Source organism: Anolis carolinensis, unplaced genomic scaffold (assembly GCF_035594765.1).
Source record: "Anolis carolinensis isolate JA03-04 unplaced genomic scaffold, rAnoCar3.1.pri scaffold_19, whole genome shotgun sequence".
Classification (NCBI taxonomy): Eukaryota; Metazoa; Chordata; class Lepidosauria; order Squamata; family Dactyloidae; genus Anolis; species Anolis carolinensis.
This window is the reverse complement of record NW_026943829.1, coordinates 1,470,977-1,490,905: the sequence shown is the minus strand read 5'-3', so window position 1 is coordinate 1,490,905 and position 19,929 is coordinate 1,470,977. Positions and strand designations below refer to the sequence as shown.

Below are 19,929 nucleotides of genomic sequence, written 5' to 3'. Positions count from 1 at the left end.
CATGCATGTTCAAGAACATATGGATTAGGTAGGAAGAGCATGCAATGTTGTTCAGGAGTACTACTGTTTGATATGACTCATTTCGTTTTTAAAAAATCTGCAATATACTGTATAATGACATATAGTAAGACAATGGATGCAGCAAAGTGAGCCATATGATGTCAGATCATGATGTTGCTCAGTTTTTCATCTATAGATTCCCAGCTCTTAAATGGAAGTGCAGATTCATTACTGATCAGGACATTATTAGTTCAACTTCCTGTAGAAACCAATCATGTTCCTTTCAGGTTTCCCTTCAGAGCAGCCTCACCTTCCAACATAGTGATTTTCAGATGATGCCTGGTGAACCATCTTAATCTGAAATGTAGAAAGTATTATACTTATTACTGATAACTAAGGCATTCAATAACTATCATCCCAATAATTGCTGTTTTAATTTCCCCACCCATGTCCCCACCTTGGTTAGCCTAGAAACCTAGACTGCTAATTCACAATTAACATACTTTGTCATCTTCTAGGTACTCGTTTGCCTTGGGATGAGCAGTGGCTGATAGAATCTCTCTCTGATTCAACTATCTACATGGCCTTCTATACAGTGGCTCATCTCCTACAAGGGGGCAATCTCCGTGGACAAGGAGAGTCTCCAATGAGGATCAGGTAAGAAGGAAGGGGAAGGAATTCTTATCATCATTGTAACCACTTTCTGTTGATTTAGTTAGCATAGTGGATGCAGATCTTCACATATGTTGGATCTCTGTTAATAGACACTTTTCAGGACACCTGTAAATCTAACCACTTTCTGGAAAAGATAGTCATCAGAATTAGCCCTTATTTTTTACTGTTACGTGTACTTTTGATTTCCCAGGAAGTGAATAAAGTGATTGAGAATTGGGGCAGATGGTTTATTGCGTCCCCCCCTTTCATCTGCCATAAATAAATTAGTAGTCACCATCAGCTGTCTTGTAAACAAGGCGGGGCCTAGAGAGCCGCTGGCGGAGGATTCAAAGAGCATCCACGGGCTAGAGCCTCTCTTAAGGCCTACTCCGCGGCAATGCGTGCAGCCAGAAAGTCCTTCTCGACCTGGAGAGTTGTTTCGGGTGGTCAGGGAGTTTCTCCATCCCCTTGAGGGGGAGGGCCCCCCTGATCACCTGACAACCCGATGTGGTGTGTTCGCACATCACTTTGCAGATAAAGTCACTCGAATGCGCTCCGACTTAGATGCCGATGTTAATGCAGTACCAGAGGATGTAACCAAGGCACCTGTCTGTCAGGTCTTCTTGGATTCGTTTCGACTTGTTCAGCCTGATGACGTTGACAAGGTTCTTGGTGCGTGAGGTCGACCACTTGTGTCTTGGACCCTTGCCCAACTTGGCTTATCAAATTGGTCAGTGGGGGGTTGGCTGATTGGTTCACGAGAATCATCAATGCCTCTCTTCAACAAGGGCATCTACCATCCTGCCTCAACAAACCAATTGTAAAGCCTATATTGAAGAAGGCAAATTTGGATTCGTCTCTATTAAACAAATACCGACCAATCTCCAACCTCCCATTTTTGGGCAAGGTCTTGGAGAGGGTGATCGCCTCCCAGCTCCAGGAATTCTTGTTTGAGACCATTTATCTAGATTTGTCACAGTCTGGTTTCAGGCCTGGTCATGGGACTGAGATGGCTTTGGTTGCCTTGGTGGATGACCTCCGCAGAGAACTAGATAGGGGGAGTGCATGCCTACTGGTTCTCTTGGACATTTCAGCGGTGTTCGATACCATCGACCATGGTATCCTTCTGGAGGCTCTCAGGAATGGGTCTTGGGGGCATTGCTTTGCAGTGGCTCCGCTCCTTCCTGAGGGATCACACCCAGTTGGTGAAGCTGGGGGATACCTGCTCGGACCCTTGGCCTTTGACCTGTCGGGTCATGCAAGGTTCCATTCTATCCCCCATGCTTTTTAACATCTACATGAAACTGCTGGGTGAGGTCATCCAGAGTTTTGGGGTGCGGTGCGATCTCTACGCAAATGACACCCAACTCTATTACTCTTTTCCACCGAACTCCAAGGAAGCCGCCCAGATCCTAAACCCCAGTGCCTGACAGCTGTGATGAACTGGATGAGGGCTAACAAGTTGAAGCTTAATCCAGACAAGAAAGAGGCCCTCCTGGTCAATCATGGGACCAATCGGGGTATTGGGTGGCAACCTGTGCTCAACAGGGTTGCACTCCTCCTGAGAACGCAGGTACGCAATCTGGGGGTCCTTCTGGACTCATCGCTGACGCTTGAGGCTCAGGTGGCCAGGAGCGCCTTTGCACAATCAAAACTCGTGCACCAGCTGCGACCATACCTCGAGAAGTCTGACTTGGCCATGGTGGTCCATGCCTTGGTTACATCCAGATTGGATTACTACAGTGCTCTCTACGTAGGGCTGCCCATGAAGATGGTCCGGAAACTCCAACTTGTTCAAAAGGTCAGCAGCCAGGTTTCTAACCAGAGCTGGTTATAGGGAGCATACAATGCCCCTATTAAAGCAGCTCCACTGGCTTCCGATAAACTGCCGGGCCCAATTCAAGGTTCAGGTATTGACCTATAAAGCCCTATACGGCTTGGGCCCTGCCTATCTCCGTGATCGCATCTTACCCTATGAACCGCCGCAGGCCCTGAGATCATCCGGGGAGGCCCTCCTCTCGCTCCCACCTTCGTCCCAAGCACGACTGGTGAGGACAAGGGAGCGGGCCTTCTCGGTAGTGGCCCCCCGGCTCTGGAATCTCCTGCCGAAGGAGATTAGGCAAGCCCCTACTCTGTCGTCCTTTCGCAAGGAGTTGAAAACCTGGTTTCAGTGGGTCTTTGAATAATTTTCTCAGGTGTACTGCCGACCCCTGGCCCGTAAACATTCTGAACAAGGATCATCTATCCCTAATAACAGTCCATGTCAACCCATCTGATTATGTATTCTTGTTCCTTCTGGTTATTGTGATTGTTTCTTATGGTCTTCACTGTTTTACGAGTTGTATAGGTCTTTAATTTTGTTTAATAATGAGTGTATTGTGTTGCTTGTAATGTATGCTTCTGTTTTTATGCTTGTAAACCGCCCTGAGTCCCTTTGGGGAGAGAGGGCGGTATATAAATTCTCTTTCTCATGAGTCATTTTTGATAATAACTCAAAGTATAGTATTAGCCTATTTATGGTCCACTACAGTTTGCAATTAATGGATTGGCCAGAAGAAGGTGGGGCAATGTTCTCTTTGAAATGAAAAGAAACATTGATATCATGATGAACTTCAACATACTATTGTATGTTTTTAAAATTTCATTGTGAAAGGTCAAACTTATCAGCCAGTTTCTAAACATCCTAAATCACTGCAGTTCTGGTTTTTATTTGGATGGGATCCCACCACTGAATATCAAATGCTGTAGACAAGGACTTTAAAAACTTTTTCTACTTGTGACTCCTTTCTGCCTAAGAAATTTTCCATGACTCCAGGTATATAGCTATATAAAATAGATATAAAATCAAGCATTTAATGATAATGAATCAACATTTGAAAGGCTTGTTAAACAGGCTGATTTTTCTTTTTGTGGAGTACAGCTGAAGCATTTTCTGCAGAGTGAACACTGTTTGTTGTTGCTGATTTCTGTGATTAGGTGGCTTTCAGAAGCCTTTTACTGTTGCCAAATTTTGTGACCCCCAACATTGAGCTAAGGGAACCCTATTTGGGGTCAGGACCCTTGGTTTAAGAAGCAGTGCCATAGACTATATTTCAAAGAAGGCAATGACAAAACCATCTCTGAGTATCTCTTGCCTTATGGAGCAGCCATAAGTTGACATGCAGTTTGAAGGCATATATGTGCACACACATAATTCCATTATCAACAGACAGCATGGCTCCAAGCAGGTCTCAGGTTGGAGAAGGCTACCACATGAGTGTGCCAGTCCCTTTTCCTCTAGCTAGCCTCAGCTCAGCATGGTCAGTGGAGGCCTGAGAACGCAAGACACAGATTTTCCTATCACTGGCTGGCTCACTCTGTTTACCTTGCTCAGCCCACGTGCCACTCCATTACTTTGCTGGGTGCATCTGTTCGTTTCTCAAAAGAAGAAGGAATCCTCATCCCCTTCATTGGCCAAGAGGGTGTGGGAAGCCCAACTATACAGGGTGTGCCATGTCTCAGTGGAGGAAGGAGTGTCCATCTCCTTTCGTGGCCAAGAAAGGGACCGGAAGCCCAGCTACATGGTGTGTCCCTGTCTTGGCAAAGAAAGGAATATTTGTACCCTTTCTTGACTGAGGGAAGAGTAGCATGGCCCCTTTCTTAGTGGAGGAAGAATTCTCTGTCTCCTTCCTCAGCTGAGAGAGTAACACGAAGCCTGGCTGTGCGGAGCATGCTCCTGTCTCAGCGGAAGAAGGAGACAGAAGGGGAACATGAAGATTGCATATACTGCAGCTGGGGCTTGCCATAGCTGTCACTGTTGTCTAGAGCCGTTTGTCATCCTGGTAGGAATAATGTTTATTTGTATGTTTTTTCAACTTTTGCAGGTCTCCTGTACCCCTAAACCCCACAAAAGTGAAAAATTGGCTGTAGTTAAAATCCAGCTGTTCCTGTGCCATATTTGGCCTGTTTATCCTATTACAAAGATGTTTGACCGACTTGGATATTTATATAGCTTCATCCTTTATTATAGCTTTCCATACCTGATTTTAGCTATTTGCTCAATAGCTATACTGACATGTTCTATTATTGCTACCTCACTTTTACCAATTTTGTATATAGTTCTCATTCCTTGTGGTTAGGAGTACAAGATCCTTCATGGAAGTAAATATCTGTGAGCAAAGGAATTAGTTTTTTTTTAACCTGAAAGTACCTCTCTAAGAATTTCTAGGTCTTCCAGCATGACTCTGTAAACTTACCATTGGAAGGATCTAGAGATTCCTAGAGAGAATAAAATCTGTGACTAACACTATGTGACACGATTCTTTCCTCTGGGTTATAGGTGTCCTTTCCTAATTGGTTCTATCATAAAAACATGAGAAAAGTTTATTAAACTGTAAAAACGTGTTTTTGCGGCCTGCAAAAAAAGGTCTAAAATGGCATATTGAAAAGTTAAAAATGGCTGCCACAAAAATTACGTTTCTGAATTATAACACCTACTTTCCAAGTAAGTAGTGCACAATTAAGGGAGCAAGCTTGTTTTCTGCTGCCCTGCAGACTAGGACACGGAACAATGGCTTCAAACTACAGGAAAGGAGATTCCACCTGAACATCAGGAAGAACTTCCTCACAGTGAGGGCTGTTCGACAGTGGAACTCTCTCCCCGGGGCCGTGGTGGAGGCTCCTTCCTTGGAGGCTTTTAAGCAGAGGCTGGATGGCCATCTGTCGGGGGTGCTTTGAATGCGATTTCCTGCTTCTTGGCAGGGGGTTGGACTGGATGGCCCATGAGGTCTCTTCCAACTCTACTATTCTATGATTCTATGATTCTATAAACAGGAAGTTGAGCCACGGTGATTCATTGGGTTAAACCCTTGTGCCGGCTGAAGTGCTGACCTGAAGGTTGGGTTGCTGACCTGAAGGTTGACAGTTCGAATCTGCAAGACAGGGTGAGCTCCTGTCTGTTAGCTCTAGCTTGCAGGGACATGAGAGAAGCCTCCCAGCAGGATGGTAACACATCTGGGCATCCCTTGGGCAACGTTTCTGTAGATGGCCAATTCTCTCACACCAGAAGCGACTTGCAGTATGTCCTCAAGTTGCTTCTGACGCAATAAAAAAAATTAAACAGGAAATAACACTTTCAAACTAGAACATAATTTTTTTTCAAATTTTGTTACATAGTGTAATTAAATCCACAAAAAGTCAAAACTGCAAATGAGAGGCAACAGTATAGTACAAGTTACGATATTCAACTGTATTGCATTCCCTTCTGCTTATGTTTTACACAGTATTATGTACTGTTTTATAAACATTTTTTGATTTCCTCTTTGTAGTCATCTGTCTTCCATCTATCCATCTGTGTGCCCTTCCTCCAGTTCTTTGTTGCTGTTTTGCTTGATAAGAAACTAGTTTATTATGTCTGACAGTTTTTTCTCTTTCATTATACTTCTATTATTTAAATTATCTATATAGGTTCTCTTGCTGCGTAAACCTTAAATACAATTTGAGATGTTCATTTCTGGATGCTAATCCTTTCTCTTTGCAACATCTCACATCTGTTTTCAATCTAGGTCAGTACTTTGTTAGGTGCTTCTAGCTTCATAATTCCCTCATATCTCTGTTTCTTAGCAACTGGTGCTATTGACTGCTATCTCCAAATGATCTCAGATTTTCCTTATCTGTTGCTAGATTCTCTTCTCCGCCATGTGTTTTCTTTTTCTTGTTGCTCTGCTGACTTCTCCCTATTTATTATAAATATATCTCGCTGATCAGACTAATCAACTCTTTGTGTTGACTAAAGGTGGGCAGCTTGTAGCCTTTTATCTGTTTTTGTGACCTCTTCTAGACTCCTTCCACCTTTTGAAGGTACAAAAAAGAGAATTGTCATTCCTGGGGAGTCTCCAATCATGACAATTGTCTTATCAAATAAGGGAGGCAAGCTTTTAAAAAACAGTATTGAAATATAACATAGTTACTTTTGGTTGGGGAGAGATGGGGGAAAACTGTATTTTAGAAGGAGGTGTCAGTGCATGGCACGTCCTAGAAGGGGCAAAATTGATCTCCAGATTCACAGAGATTGATCTGCCCTGCTGCAAATGAAGGTTTGTAGCTCTATGCTTGATACTGTTGCATCATCTTACAGATGATGATGATGATGATGATAACAACAACAACAACAGTAACTTTATTTTTGTACCCCACCTCCATCTCCCCAAGGGGACTCGGAGCGACTTACATGAGGACGAGCCTGGTCAACATCATAGAATATAATCACATTAAAATACATACACAGTATCATAAAATGGAATAAGACAACAATTATAAACAACATAGCAGTTGTGATAGAATAAAAACAATCTCAAACCCACCACCAATGGACCTGTAATAAAGTCCATTTCTAGGCATGGATGGGCAGGTGGGTGGGCAGAACTCATTTTGAAAATAGGGCTAATGGATAAAGTGCATAAGTCTGATGAGTAGGGGTGAGCAATGTAAGATGGGGGATAATATCTTTGGGTAGAGGACAACAGTAAAGTGAGAGTACAGATTTCAAGTCCTAATTGGAGCCAGGTTATTTAGGGGATTGATTCAAAATTGCTGCTTTCATCAGTGGTCACATATACTGTATACTAGTTCTGGCTTTAGAGTTCTTATGTTCTTGGTGTCACCTTCCTAACAGATCTTTCTGGGTTGCATCCTATTGACTTTCTTAGATAAATAGCCTTCTTTGAGTGTTATATTGCTTCCTTGCTGTCCTGCTTTAAGACTGGAACTTAAGACTGGAACTGCAGCCAGTTTTCTCCTGTATCTAATCTGAAGTTGCTTTCAGTTGAGAAAAGAAACTGGAACTCATTTTACTTCAGAGAACACTTGAGAGGTTTTTTAAATATTGTCTTGAAAGTTTAGGTGATGAATGAATGGTGGTTAAATTTTAGCCATGCTGGTCTGGCAAGCAGTATATTTTATCAGTCATTTGGGTTGTGTAAAATAAGACCCTTGTGGCAAGAGGTAGCTGAAATGAGACTGGAGTCCCTGAAGGCATGGATTCATTCCTTTTCTCCTCTGGATTTGTTTTGCTAGGTCAGCTTCAAGATCAGGTATCTGTTACCTCTTTGGAATTCACTGTGATAGCTAGCACAGCAAGAGACTTGTTTGTACTGTACTTAGCTGTGTCTACTATTGATTTTTTTTCTCTCTCCCACCTAGTTAGGTGGCTTCTGTATGACAGCTGGCTTCATGAAGAAGCACACTTTGTCCCAGTGCTATCTTTTCTCATGATTGTCCCCAGCACTACTGAGTTCCTGAAGATATTTATTTTTCCCAACAGTGCACTCAGCAGTATGCACTGCCTCTTGGCTAAAATCACATTTTGATGTTGTGCAGATAAGTGTTTTGTATATAAGTTTCATTGTTTCATGACTCACAACTGTCAGCTGATGGAGTGGGTATATAGAGAAGTCAGACCTTGGAATGGTACTATTTTAGAGTATAATTCCCAACATCTCCCATTGTCAAGGCTAGCAGAGAGATTCTCAGACCTGTAGTTAAAACTGTAACTTTTCCAAGCTCTGATATGAGTTTGACTTAGCAAGCCTTATAAATGCCACTTGATTTATTTATTAGAATATTTTATATGGTATTGCAGTTTATCTGTTGTGACATAACCTAAGCGGATTAACAAGCATCTGTTAATTGAAATCATACTGTTTTGTATTTTTCCATATATCAAACATATGCATATTTGTAAATGTACATATGCATATTAAAGAATTTGACAGCTGTGGTATATCTATTTTTCTGATTTGAGTTTGGAATTGCAGTTACTAGACATTAAATTTTTACTAAAGCAGTATCATCTCTTCCCTCTCTTAATGTTTAGGGGGAAGAGGAACAAACAAGCATCTGCCAGTTTATAAACTGGCTTGTTTGCATCCTATTAATATTTTAGGGTATCATTTTAATGCATTCCTTTTTCTTTAATGAAAGATTTCCTAGTTTCTGAGTTCTGTGCTCAGATGTTCTAGTTTTTTTTAAAGTCACATTTTCATAAGAAATTCCAGAAGTTGTTATGGTTTCTTCCGCCTCTTGATGATGCAGATTGCTTTGACAGCCACCTTTTTGAATACAAATAATTTCCTTTGCTCTCATGGTACATTACGTGAGTAATGCTTAGTGTTTATTTGCTCATAAAATTTGCCAAATTACATTTTAACCTTTAGTTACATCCTTATTTCCCTTTTGGATTCATTTCCTTGTCTTAAATATTGGCTCTGGTTATTTAATGCAAATTTTATTTAGTAATTTGTGTGCATTTCTTGTGAGTTTTTTTTTCTTTTTATTTCTGTAAATTAGATTTCTTGCTCAATTTCCTTCCTGTGTCTGGTCTGCTATTGGACTCAGTCAGGAGCTAACATAGTACTATCATTTAAAGGAAGCAAATAGTGGCAAAGTATACATGCATCATCCTTTGCCAACATACACATGCATACACCATTTTGCCTGTAATTTAGGATAGCAATCCATGTATAAGAGGTGCACTTGTAATACACAGATAATTATGTTACAATGAATATGTTAGTCTATATGGCGCTATAGAGCCAACATGATGTAGTGGTTTGTGTGTTAAGAGATCTCGGTTCAAATTCCTGCTCAGTCATGGAAACCACTAAGTGACTTTCAACAAATCACATTCTCTCAGCTTCAGCAGAAGGCAAAGTCAAATTGCCTCTGAACAAATTTTGCCACAAAAACTAGGGTTGCCATAAGTCAGAAAGGACATGAAGGCACACAACAACAACAGTGATGCCATAAGACTTATGTAGTTTTCACTTCAATAGACTTGCTTCTTCTGTTAATACTGTTATTATTTATTTATATAAATATTACTCTATAATATATTTTATATAGTGTTTTATTGCACTGCCATTTTACAGAATAAGAAAGGAGGACAAATGTAATTAGGAACTGAAATCCAAGGTATGAATGAGTTATGGAATGGAGGCAGAAAATAATAGTTTTATTTAAATTATATTTATGATCTTTAATTCATTATAAGTTGTGCCAGGATTTCCTCAACCTCTAATGTCGCACACAAGTTATAAAATGGAAGGAAGAGGGCTCCTTACAGGTTGCATTGGGGGGGGGGGGGTAGCCAGAGTTGTCTGCTCATTGAGTAACCCCAGTGCCCTTTCACATTAATATATAAACTCTACGATCAGTTTTTCCCAGCTTGGCAGCCCCTAGATGTATGGCTCACAGTGGTTATACATGGTGAGCATTTTGATCCACAATGTATCTGGAGAGTTGCCTTACGCCATCGCCTCCATGCATCTATGTAATCAGAAGAATTTGGATTATCTCTAAATGAAAAGAAACCAAACGGAGGGAGATGAGAATTTCTGAGTTAGAAAGAAGTGTTCCTTATTTGTGGAGGGTATATTTGAGAAGTGACTACAGAGCCAGATTTGTACAAATGTGTTGCATCTATATTTGGATTCTATAATTTCTTCTGTTGTGATTGCAGTCCATGCTTGATGGTTTGTCAGATCTCCCTAAGTGGTATGGAATAAAAGAAATGCAAGCCAATTGGCTAGGAGACTGCACTGGATGCTACTTTGAGTTTATTTTGAAGGTGAGTGCAATCACTGAAAATTGCAGTGACATTTCTCATAATCAGAGGTGTTAAAATATAACTTCAGATATTAGAAACAAACATCTGGTCTAGGTAAAATGGGAAACCCTCTGAATAGAATATTTTGAATCAATGAAATGCCATTTTAATTACTGCTGACTTGAACTCAGTGGTCCAATTCCCTCATCATGGTTGAAAGATCAGGCATGCCAATAGGTGACATGTTCTTCACTAGTGTCCATCTTTTGCCCAAATTCATACCTCTTAGTCATAGTTTGAACTAACTATTATGTGGTATTGCATATTACAAACCTTAATTAGGTATAAACTACCGTTAGTAATAACTAGAATTTGTTTATTTTTACTTAACTGTGGTTAGTCAGTGTATTTATGGATATACTGCAAGGGTAACCTGGTCGACCATAAAGCAAAACCCAGAATCTCCTAAGTACCTTTCTCAAGCCAGCCAGAAGGATCCGAATTCATCACACTAGCTTTCAACACCCATTGGCATCTAAATTAAACAAAGATGGTTTCTACATCCTATCAGTGAGAAAATGTGATGTTTTTAGAATCCAGATATACATCTTGCTTGCTTGAGATTTTATAAAAAGAAGTTTTACTCAGATGTTCCGACCTGGCCAACGCACTTTCACCCCCACCCCAAAAAGCTGTGAAATAACTGTGAAAAAAGCAGTAAAAGAAAGCAGTAACATTTGCTTCCACAATCTCCATTAAGTTACTTGTGAACTACTGCTTCATGATTAGTTCGGAAAACGATAGTGAAGGGGGAAGTTGGGCATGAAAGGGAACAGAAGGGTTTGTGGGACAGTGGCGCCTGTATATGAGAATTTTATATAATGCCCTTTGTAAACTTTATACATTATTTTTGAACCTTTTTTACAATATGGGCCCTTTACATGTATGTACAAAATAAAAGACAAAAGGACAATTCCTAATGCCAGTGTCCAACAACTTCTTGTCCTCTGATTTGAATATAATATCTATAACCAAGGTTATATAGAAAATCATTTTCTCTGTAAACATTTTGACTGGCTGTAGCGATAAGCCCACTGTTTAGCATAGTTGGGCTGATTTCTGCATAAACATGGATAGATCTGCACCGTAATAGTTATTATAGTTTGGTTGTAGTGCTAACCCATAGTAATGTCAGAGGTAGCCATAATTTTAGAATAAGGCAGAATCCCTAACAAATCAGTATTTGCTTAACTTAGCGTTCTGTTGCTCACCTCTTATTAAAGACTATAGCAATACCAAACCTTTTGCATCTTTGCAAAGAGGTTTGCTAAAATTGGGTGGGGAACATGAATGCATCACTAGTGGAGATAATGATACTCTTGAGTAAAACAACAGCCCTAAAATGTCTTACCCTTACTTCAAACAACTGTGCTGTCACTGTGATTGTTCGTTCAATAAGACATACCTGGTAAGCAATGTACAAGCCATAAGGCAGTAACAGGAGTCTTTGAAAGGCAAAGGGATGGGTAGATGGTTGCAGAAAAAGATATTCAAGGAAAATAAGTTGGCAGTGGCAGTTCAGGAAGCTTGAAATCACTGGTAAGTCAAGTGCAGCCCTTAGGCCAAGACACTGTTGTAAATCTAGGCAACTATAGATCAATAGGTCTTGAAAACCTTTTTTTACTATAGCTCCAAGAACCTCCCAGCCAGCTTGGCCACAGACCATGCTAGCTCCCAAATTGAGCATTTTGATTGAACTGAACCATTGTATTCTCAGATGCAGAATATGGCCTTCAGGAAGTAATATGTTGGCGGATTTTATAAACAGCTAGAATATTTAAGATTCACTGCAAGTGGAAATGGCCTATGCTGTTCTGAAGAAAATTGCAGTAATTTTTTCTGTCTGTGGTCAGGTTAATAACAAATCAACAGGAGAGAAAATAGCAGCCTTTGCATATGTACCTGAAGCCATTTATGGTATGTCTTATTTACATATCTTACCTGACCACAGACTGTTACATGGAAATAGCAGTCTAAAGGAAGCCTTCCAGAAGGATTTGATACCAGGCAAAGGTAATTTCCCCAGTTATGCTTTATTTCTATTATTATTTCTGTTTTATGTTTGTCTATATCTGATATTTTATAGTTTTTATTATTTTAATTCACAGATATATTATTTTGAGATATGTGATGTATTTTTGCATTTATGTAAGGCATTGAATTTTGCCATCTACTATGTTGTAAACCGCTTTGAGTCCCCGAAGGAGTGAGAAAAGCAGTGTAGAAATGTAACAAATAAATAAAGTAGTTTCTGATTTTCTAAGGCAGAGTTTTGTTTGTCAGGCCTAACAAGTTTCAGCAAAATGAGTAATTAAAATGTGTTGCTTTCAAATATGAATAGAGTATACCTATTATGAGGCTTGAAATCTGTTAGAGCTGATGGGTAAAGTCAGAGGTTGGATAAAGGTGGGACTGTAGAAAAATTCAGAACTTCTATAGAAAAATAAGAAAAATAATGGAAGAAGAGGGTGATACATTTCTAAGGACTGTTTAAAATGTCATTTAAGAAATAGTTACCTTTGGAACAATGTATACTGAAATAAGTTATGTATGGCAAAAATAGTTAATTGTTATGATGTATCAAAAAGAAATAAACAAACAAACAAAGAAAACCTTTAAAAAAGGTGAAAAGGTACAACGGGAATGAGCAGATAGGAGATGTCCTTTTCACTAAGTTTGTCTGTACAGACAATTTGCCTAGATGGTTAGAACATCAATCCTTACAGTATAAAGTGAAATAATCATTAGTCCCTAATCCCTGAACAATGCTAAAAAAGCAAACTATTGTATGGTACAAGCACCATATCCATGGGGGATATGTTTCAACACACACAAACACATGGATACCTGAAACCATGAATAACAGCAAGCCCTTTATTTTGACTAAACTTGGGCCAGTAGCGTACTATAGTTTTTGCATTATCCTTCTATTCTTTTTTTTCTAGAGTCTCTTACTTCAGTGACAGCTATGAACCTGCTTACCAATCAGGAGATCCCTGTAGTCATATCAGCAAAATCAGAGTTTGAAGGCTACCTTGATGCTAAAATAGGTGAGTATAAAAGACTGACTGTGTTTTTTATGTTCCTCATTGAAATTGCTTCCAGTCAAAATTGCTAAAGTTGTCATCTCTATATTCTAATAGTGACATGGAAAGATAATGGATGTTGCCATCATAGACTTTGCCAGATTCAACAGGTATCTCTCTCGGTTTAGTGAAAATAACATAGCTGTGGCTTCTCTGGCTCCTTTTCTCCCTAATCTGGTGGTTCTCAACCTGGGGTCCCCAGATGTTTTTGGCCTTCAATTCCCAGAAATACTAACAACTGGTAAACTGGCTGGGATTTATGGGAGTTGTAGGCCCAAAACATATGAGGACTCCAGATTGAGAACCACTACCCTAATCCAACCTTTATCTCCAACCTGGTGTCATTGCTAAGGATTACAGCTGTGCTGCGCTGAAGGCAGAGGGTGTGGAGAACAAGGTTAGGAAGATATGACAATGTAAGAAGAATCTTGCTGAATAATATCAATGGCATGGCCAATCTCGCAGCCCATTCATACAATGGCCAGCCACACTGCTAGGGAAAGTCCACAAGCAAGACATGAATATGGTTCCCAAGCAACCAATATGATCTTTCTGATTTGTTGTTGTTTCCGGGATTTTCTAGGACTGAGAGTGTGTGACTCAGCTATAATGGAAGTCGTGACAAACAATAATTAGTAGTCTTAACCACTTGAATTTGACCAGTCCCCTTCTAAAACTATCCAAATTGGCAGCTTTTATGTCATCTACCAGGAAATGGTAGATGACAATATGCTGTGTGATTAAGTTCTTCCTTTTCCTGATGCTTCCATCATTCAGTGTAGCGTTGTCCTTAGAAAAAAGGCAAGTAAGGTATTCAGCATTTAAGGACACAAATATATAAAATTTTACATGACCGAACAAAAGTAGGGAGAATGTGGATGGCTCTGGATTAGGTGAAAGAAAGAAAGGCATCCCCTTATTCACTTTTCCTGCACCATGCATAATTTCATACATACCTATCATTACTTGCTGTATACCTTGCCTGCTTTTTTCTAAACACAGTGCTTAGAAACATTTCTCTATGTAACCTTTCTCTATAGGAGAGTTGTTCAGCTGCTTAATCATTTTGATTGCCCCTTTCTGCATCTTTTCCAGCTCTGTATTATCTTGAAGCAGGAAAATGGTGGTTATTTCCATCACATCAGGAGATTTAAAGCTATGTTAATGTTTGGGGATTCAAATCTGTCAATCCTAGGTATACAGATAGTTTTTAAGATTTGATACAAAGTTATGTTATGCAGTCCCAAATTTGTGTTGTACTTGGAGTACAAAGACCAAACTGATGCAATTATTGTAAGCTTGAATGTTAATTTATTTTTAGGTGAAGCAAAATGTTCCATTAATGCTTCTCCAGTTTAAACTATACCTGTTAAAGAGTGAATATCACTTGTTTCATTTATTATTATGTTTTTTCCAGCTAATAGCTTAAAGAAATAAACACACATTCAAGGTCTTTATTTGAAATATCTATTAAATCAAAATCAATATAGGCAGTCCCCGACTTTCAAACATCTGCCTTACAAACGACTTATATTTACAAATGGGAGTGAGACAACATCAGTATATCAGTATCATAAGTATTGATAACCATCTAATTTCTCTCTGTCCCAAACCAAGACAATATGTCACCAAAAGGGTAGTATCCATGTCACGCTCACTTCAAACGACCAGCATGAACACAGATCAAAAGAAGCTGTTATCAAAACCAATCTTTATTGAAGAACACACGACTTGGAAAAGTCGAGAATGACATAATTTTTACATACAATCATTTTTATTACCTTTGCTACAACGTCACATCACACGTAAATATCATCACCAAACTCCACCCCACATCTCACATTTCTACCCCTACAACACCAACTATTCATTTAAGCTGTTTTGATTCTCACTCCAAAAGTTCCCATGCTCCGCGGCCAGGTGTCTGCATGAGCTATCGGGGAGTGCTTGATGTTATGGCTCCAATTCCAGAGCTTGCAGACTCAGCTCTGGGAATTGGCTCCATGACAATCCATCCATATATAAACACATGGCTGCCTCCTGTAACCACGATCTTGGAATGCTGCAGGGTTTGTAAAAATATCAAAAGTTTACCCAAGAAAGTGTCCTAAACAACCTTTTCTAAAAGCCCAAGCAAACATGAGTATATTCACTGACCAGAAAACACTGACTTATTTTGCAGGGAATAAACTGGAAAACCACAAGAACGAGACAGCATAATGGAATATTCTGGATGTGGCCGTCTCGCTACAGTTCTGAATAGGAGCACTCCCCACTGACATAATTGGTTTCAGATTCCACTTATTTATCATAATTTTGATTGGGACAGAGTTTGCTCTTATTGTCTGAAACAGTTGACATGCCTCTCTCATCCAGTTGCTTGAATAGAATTTCAAAAACAAGTTTGCCATTTAGGGCAGGAACAGCTGTTTTAGATGGACGCATCTTAACTTCCACCCACACATGCACACCCCACACACACTCTCTTGTTAGTCTTTGGTTTAATAGAATTGGATATAACTGGAGTCTTAACATCTAGTAGAAAACCTTCAAATTAATAGTTTGAGCCTGATGTCACAGTAGTAATTTAATCTGCTCAGGTATTGTCAGTAGAAAAATCAGGTTGAGAAAAAATAACCCTGGCTTCTCAGAATATGATGCAAAAATGACAAGGCCAAGTTAATCTGTAAATGCATAAAGAATTTAATCTGCAAAGGGCTACAATTAGATAGAACATAAAGTGTTTTAGTTTTATAGGAGTGGAAACATTTTTTATTTTAAGACTCTTTTTGTGTGCTGAAAGGAATAAACAAAATATGGGTTAAATAAATTGAAAGTATTCATGAAGAGAATGCAGTTACTATTGACAGCTAAGTTCTGAATAGAAAGTCTGCTGGAATGAGCTTCAATTTTTAAATTATACAGAGTTATGTATTCTGTTTCTTAAAAACTGTTTAAGAAATACTTTCCTTTATTTTCCCTCTCCAGGAATCCCTTGCACTGAAGCAGATGATGCTAAAGTTGCTAGGAGTTTGGGCCTGTCATTTGAAGAAGTTATTGAAACTCTGTCAGATGGCTCACAGAGACTGATCCACTCTGGAGAGGTTGGTGCATTGCTGTGAGTTTCTGCTTTTATGACCCCTGCTCCTTAACAGTGCCTAGGAAGACTCCAGAGGATATCAGTATAAAGGAGATGCTTCAACAGATGAAGGAAAGTCTAATGGAAACTGAGTCAGAATTATTATTGTTCATTACATTAATTTTTCACCATGTTCTTTGGCTGCTAAAGCAGCTTACATGTGGTTGATTTGGATAATAAAATCCAGTGTGGTGTAGTTCTCCGAGTGCTGTGTAAGGACTTTGGGAGACTAGCATTTGAATTTCTCCTCAGACATAGAAACCCACTACATAACTTTGGGAAAGTCATACTTTCTCAGGCCAAGGTCCACCTGCACTGGCCAATTAATACAGTTCGAAGCTAGCTTCAAACTGTGTCAGAAAAAAACCCCTCACAAAAACACGTGAAAGAAAGCTCTTAATGCACATTACTGCTCTGCGGTTTCTGTAATTATCCAGGCTTCAAAATTAGTTACAGGGGCCCTTCCACACAGCCTTATATCCCAGAATATCAAGGCAGAAAATCCCACATTATCTGAGTGTGGACTCAGATTCAAAGCAGACCCAGTTCAAAGCAGATATTGTGGGATTTTCTGCCTTGATATTCTGGGATATAGGGCTGTGTGGAAGGGCCCTAAGTCACTTTCCTCACTACTGGTTTGAAATTGTATTAAATGTGGATGTGCCCTAAGAGGAAGTCAATGACAAATTTTCTTCTGAATCAGTATTGTCAAGTAAACCCTAAGACAGGGTCACAACAAATCAAAATTCACTTGAAGGTGCATTATAAAAACGGCAACCACAAAAAATACTATATTGTTAAACCAGAGGTAGCATGGACTACAATTTTCTACCAGCAATTTATTTTACCTCTTTGTTGCTTTGATTTATGTTTATGGCTTGTGTGAATGGAGGGGCCTAGTTTCTGTTTTTGGAACCAGCAGGCAAAGAAAAAAAGACAGTCATGGCATTTCACCTCACTGACTTTTTCTCTCACACATGAATAGTTGTATTTTGTACAAGTGGATGAAGAATATTTCCCATAGGTAGGGACATGACTTGGACTACTCCAATAGCTTAATTAGTGCAGTGTACTTACTATGCTCTTAATCTTTTCTTTTTACCAGTTCACAGGTATGAGTAGACAACAAGCGTTAAATGCAATCACTGAGCAAGCCAAAAATAAAGGAGTAGGAGGATACCTAACAAGTAATAAATTGAAAGATTGGCTGATCTCCCGACAACGTTATTGGGGAACACCTATTCCAGTTATTCATTGCCAGTCCTGTGGTCCTGTGCCTGTGCCGTATGAGGATTTCATAGAATCATAGAATAGTAGAGTTGGAAGAGACCTCAAGGGCCATCTAGTCCAACCCCCCGCTAAGAAGCAGGAAATCGCATTCAAAGCACCCCCGACAGATGGCCATCCAGCCTCTGCTTAAAAGCCTCCAAAGATTTACCTGTACAGTTGCCAAATATTGCATCCTTTACAGGCAAGGGTGGCTCACCATTAGCTTCAATTTCAGATTGGGTCAACTGCTGTTGTCCAAAGTGAGTACATTGTGTTATATATTGGTTAAAAAATCTAATTTGGAATGTATCATTTTAACTATTTGAAATAGCTTTTCATGCCTTTCAGACTTAGAACTTTTTAAAATTCTGTTCATTATTGTATTGTGTATAATGTCTGAATATGCTGTTTGGGGTGAGGGGAAAGAAGATTCAAGTTATGAAACTTATCTTCAGGCCATAATTTGTGAATAATTGTGTTTTTTTGAGCCCTTGCTTTAGACAGTGGCTAGTGTTTAAGACAGAAGACAGAAAATACTACCCACAATCAAAGCAGTTTCTTCTAGTGTACCAGATTATTTTCTAACAAGAAAAAAATACCCAAAATTTATGACTTTGTTTTTGGTTTTGCCACTCCTGAGCTCAGCTAGTATGGTAGGATATAGGGGCTTTCTGGAGGGTTAAAGTCCATTTTCTTTCTCTCTCAGTTCAAGATTATATCACAATCCTAAGCACAATTTAAAATCTGTAGACCTCTTTTATTCTTCTGTCGCTCACCAAAGAAACAAGGGATTCTTGTTCCCTTTCTTACAGTACTTGTATGAGTCTAGAATTAGGGCTGCTGTAATTTTTAAAGATATCACATAGTAAACATGGTTTATGATTTATTTTGCTGCAGATCAGGCATCAGTAAGTTATTGTTCTGTAGACCAGAAGATTATCTCTACATTGGAAAATTACAATGTGCAAAGTCACTTGGAGACAGGTGCTTTTCAGCATAAATCTGAGCTCTATGTTGTTTATGGCAGGCAACTCTTTGAATCAGAAAGGGATTTTTTTCTGGCCAAATTTAAGGCTTCTGCTGTTTGCTCAGCTAACAGACTAATTCAGATTGAGAGAACTACCTATTCAGTGAGGAAAGTGGAGCTGTTCTCTTTGTAGCATCTATGGCTGTGGGCATGGTACGCGGGAAGTATTGGAATGTATCCTTGTCCTAGGGAGACTTTTTCTTCATCCTGCAAATAATGGAACATTGCTCTCAGCAGAGCTGGCATGGTGATTTCTATATCATTAGGCTGCTTTGCTGGAACTGTAAGTGATCTCAAGCCATTCTCGCAGTTGCAGTAAAACTCCCACTTTTTTCTGAACATTCAAGCACAAATGAAATGATTGCATCTTGGCATGAGGTGTATCAGCACTGTGGCTTAGGAGACTCCCAGTTTCATTTTCTTGTTGTTGTTCCCAAAGGCATTTGAGGTAAAAAAGAACTCAAATACTAGCAAATTTCAACACAAACAATTCCTTGCACTGTTTGCCTTTATTTTTAATATGATTAAAATTTACCAGAGCAAAGGATTGTCACTGATATCAGTATTGTCTGAGAATAGTAGGACTTAATGGGGCTCAGAATTGCTCTCAATGCCATATTTGTACCCTGAGATATTTTAAGGTAATAACAGTTATTCTCAATATCATTGGGGAGCCCATAAAGAGTGGGCTGCTGTCATCAAGAGTTAGAATCATAAAAGTTGAAAAAGACCACAAGAGCCATCTAGTCCAATCTCCTGCCATGCAGGAAAATACAATCAAAGCAGTCCTGACATATTGGTTGCCCAGTCTGTTCTCGTATTCTCAGTTATTTTTAGCATATCTGACTTAATGGTAAAACTAAGTCTTGACTGTCTTGAAACTATTCTAATTCAGAACATACATATGTCATTGCACGATAGGATCCCTATTCCTATTCATTCCATTGACTATAGAAAGCCAGTTGGAGGCATTTATTCAGGGCCGGCCCCACCATAGAGGCCACGTGAGGCGGCCGCCTCGGGCGCAGGTCCCCGGGGGGCGCCGTCAGGGACCATGTGCCCTCCCATGGCACATGGCCATGCCTCCTGCAGCGCCGGCGGGGGGGGGGGG

General features: G+C 39.7%; 1 protein-coding gene across 1 annotated transcript; it reads left to right on the top strand.

Moving 5' to 3' along the window:
- The first annotated feature begins 8,048 nt into the window (after positions 1-8,048).
- LOC134294717 (leucine--tRNA ligase, mitochondrial-like) lies at positions 8,049-17,767 on the top strand. Its single transcript, XM_062966341.1, has 5 exons — positions 8,049-10,258; positions 12,151-12,310; positions 13,243-13,347; positions 16,372-16,501; positions 17,628-17,767. Exons 1-5 carry the CDS (start codon positions 10,154-10,156, stop codon positions 17,638-17,640), a joined length of 513 nt encoding a protein of 170 aa, XP_062822411.1. The 5' UTR covers positions 8,049-10,153; the 3' UTR covers positions 17,641-17,767.
- Positions 17,768-19,929: the final 2,162 nt, after the last annotated feature.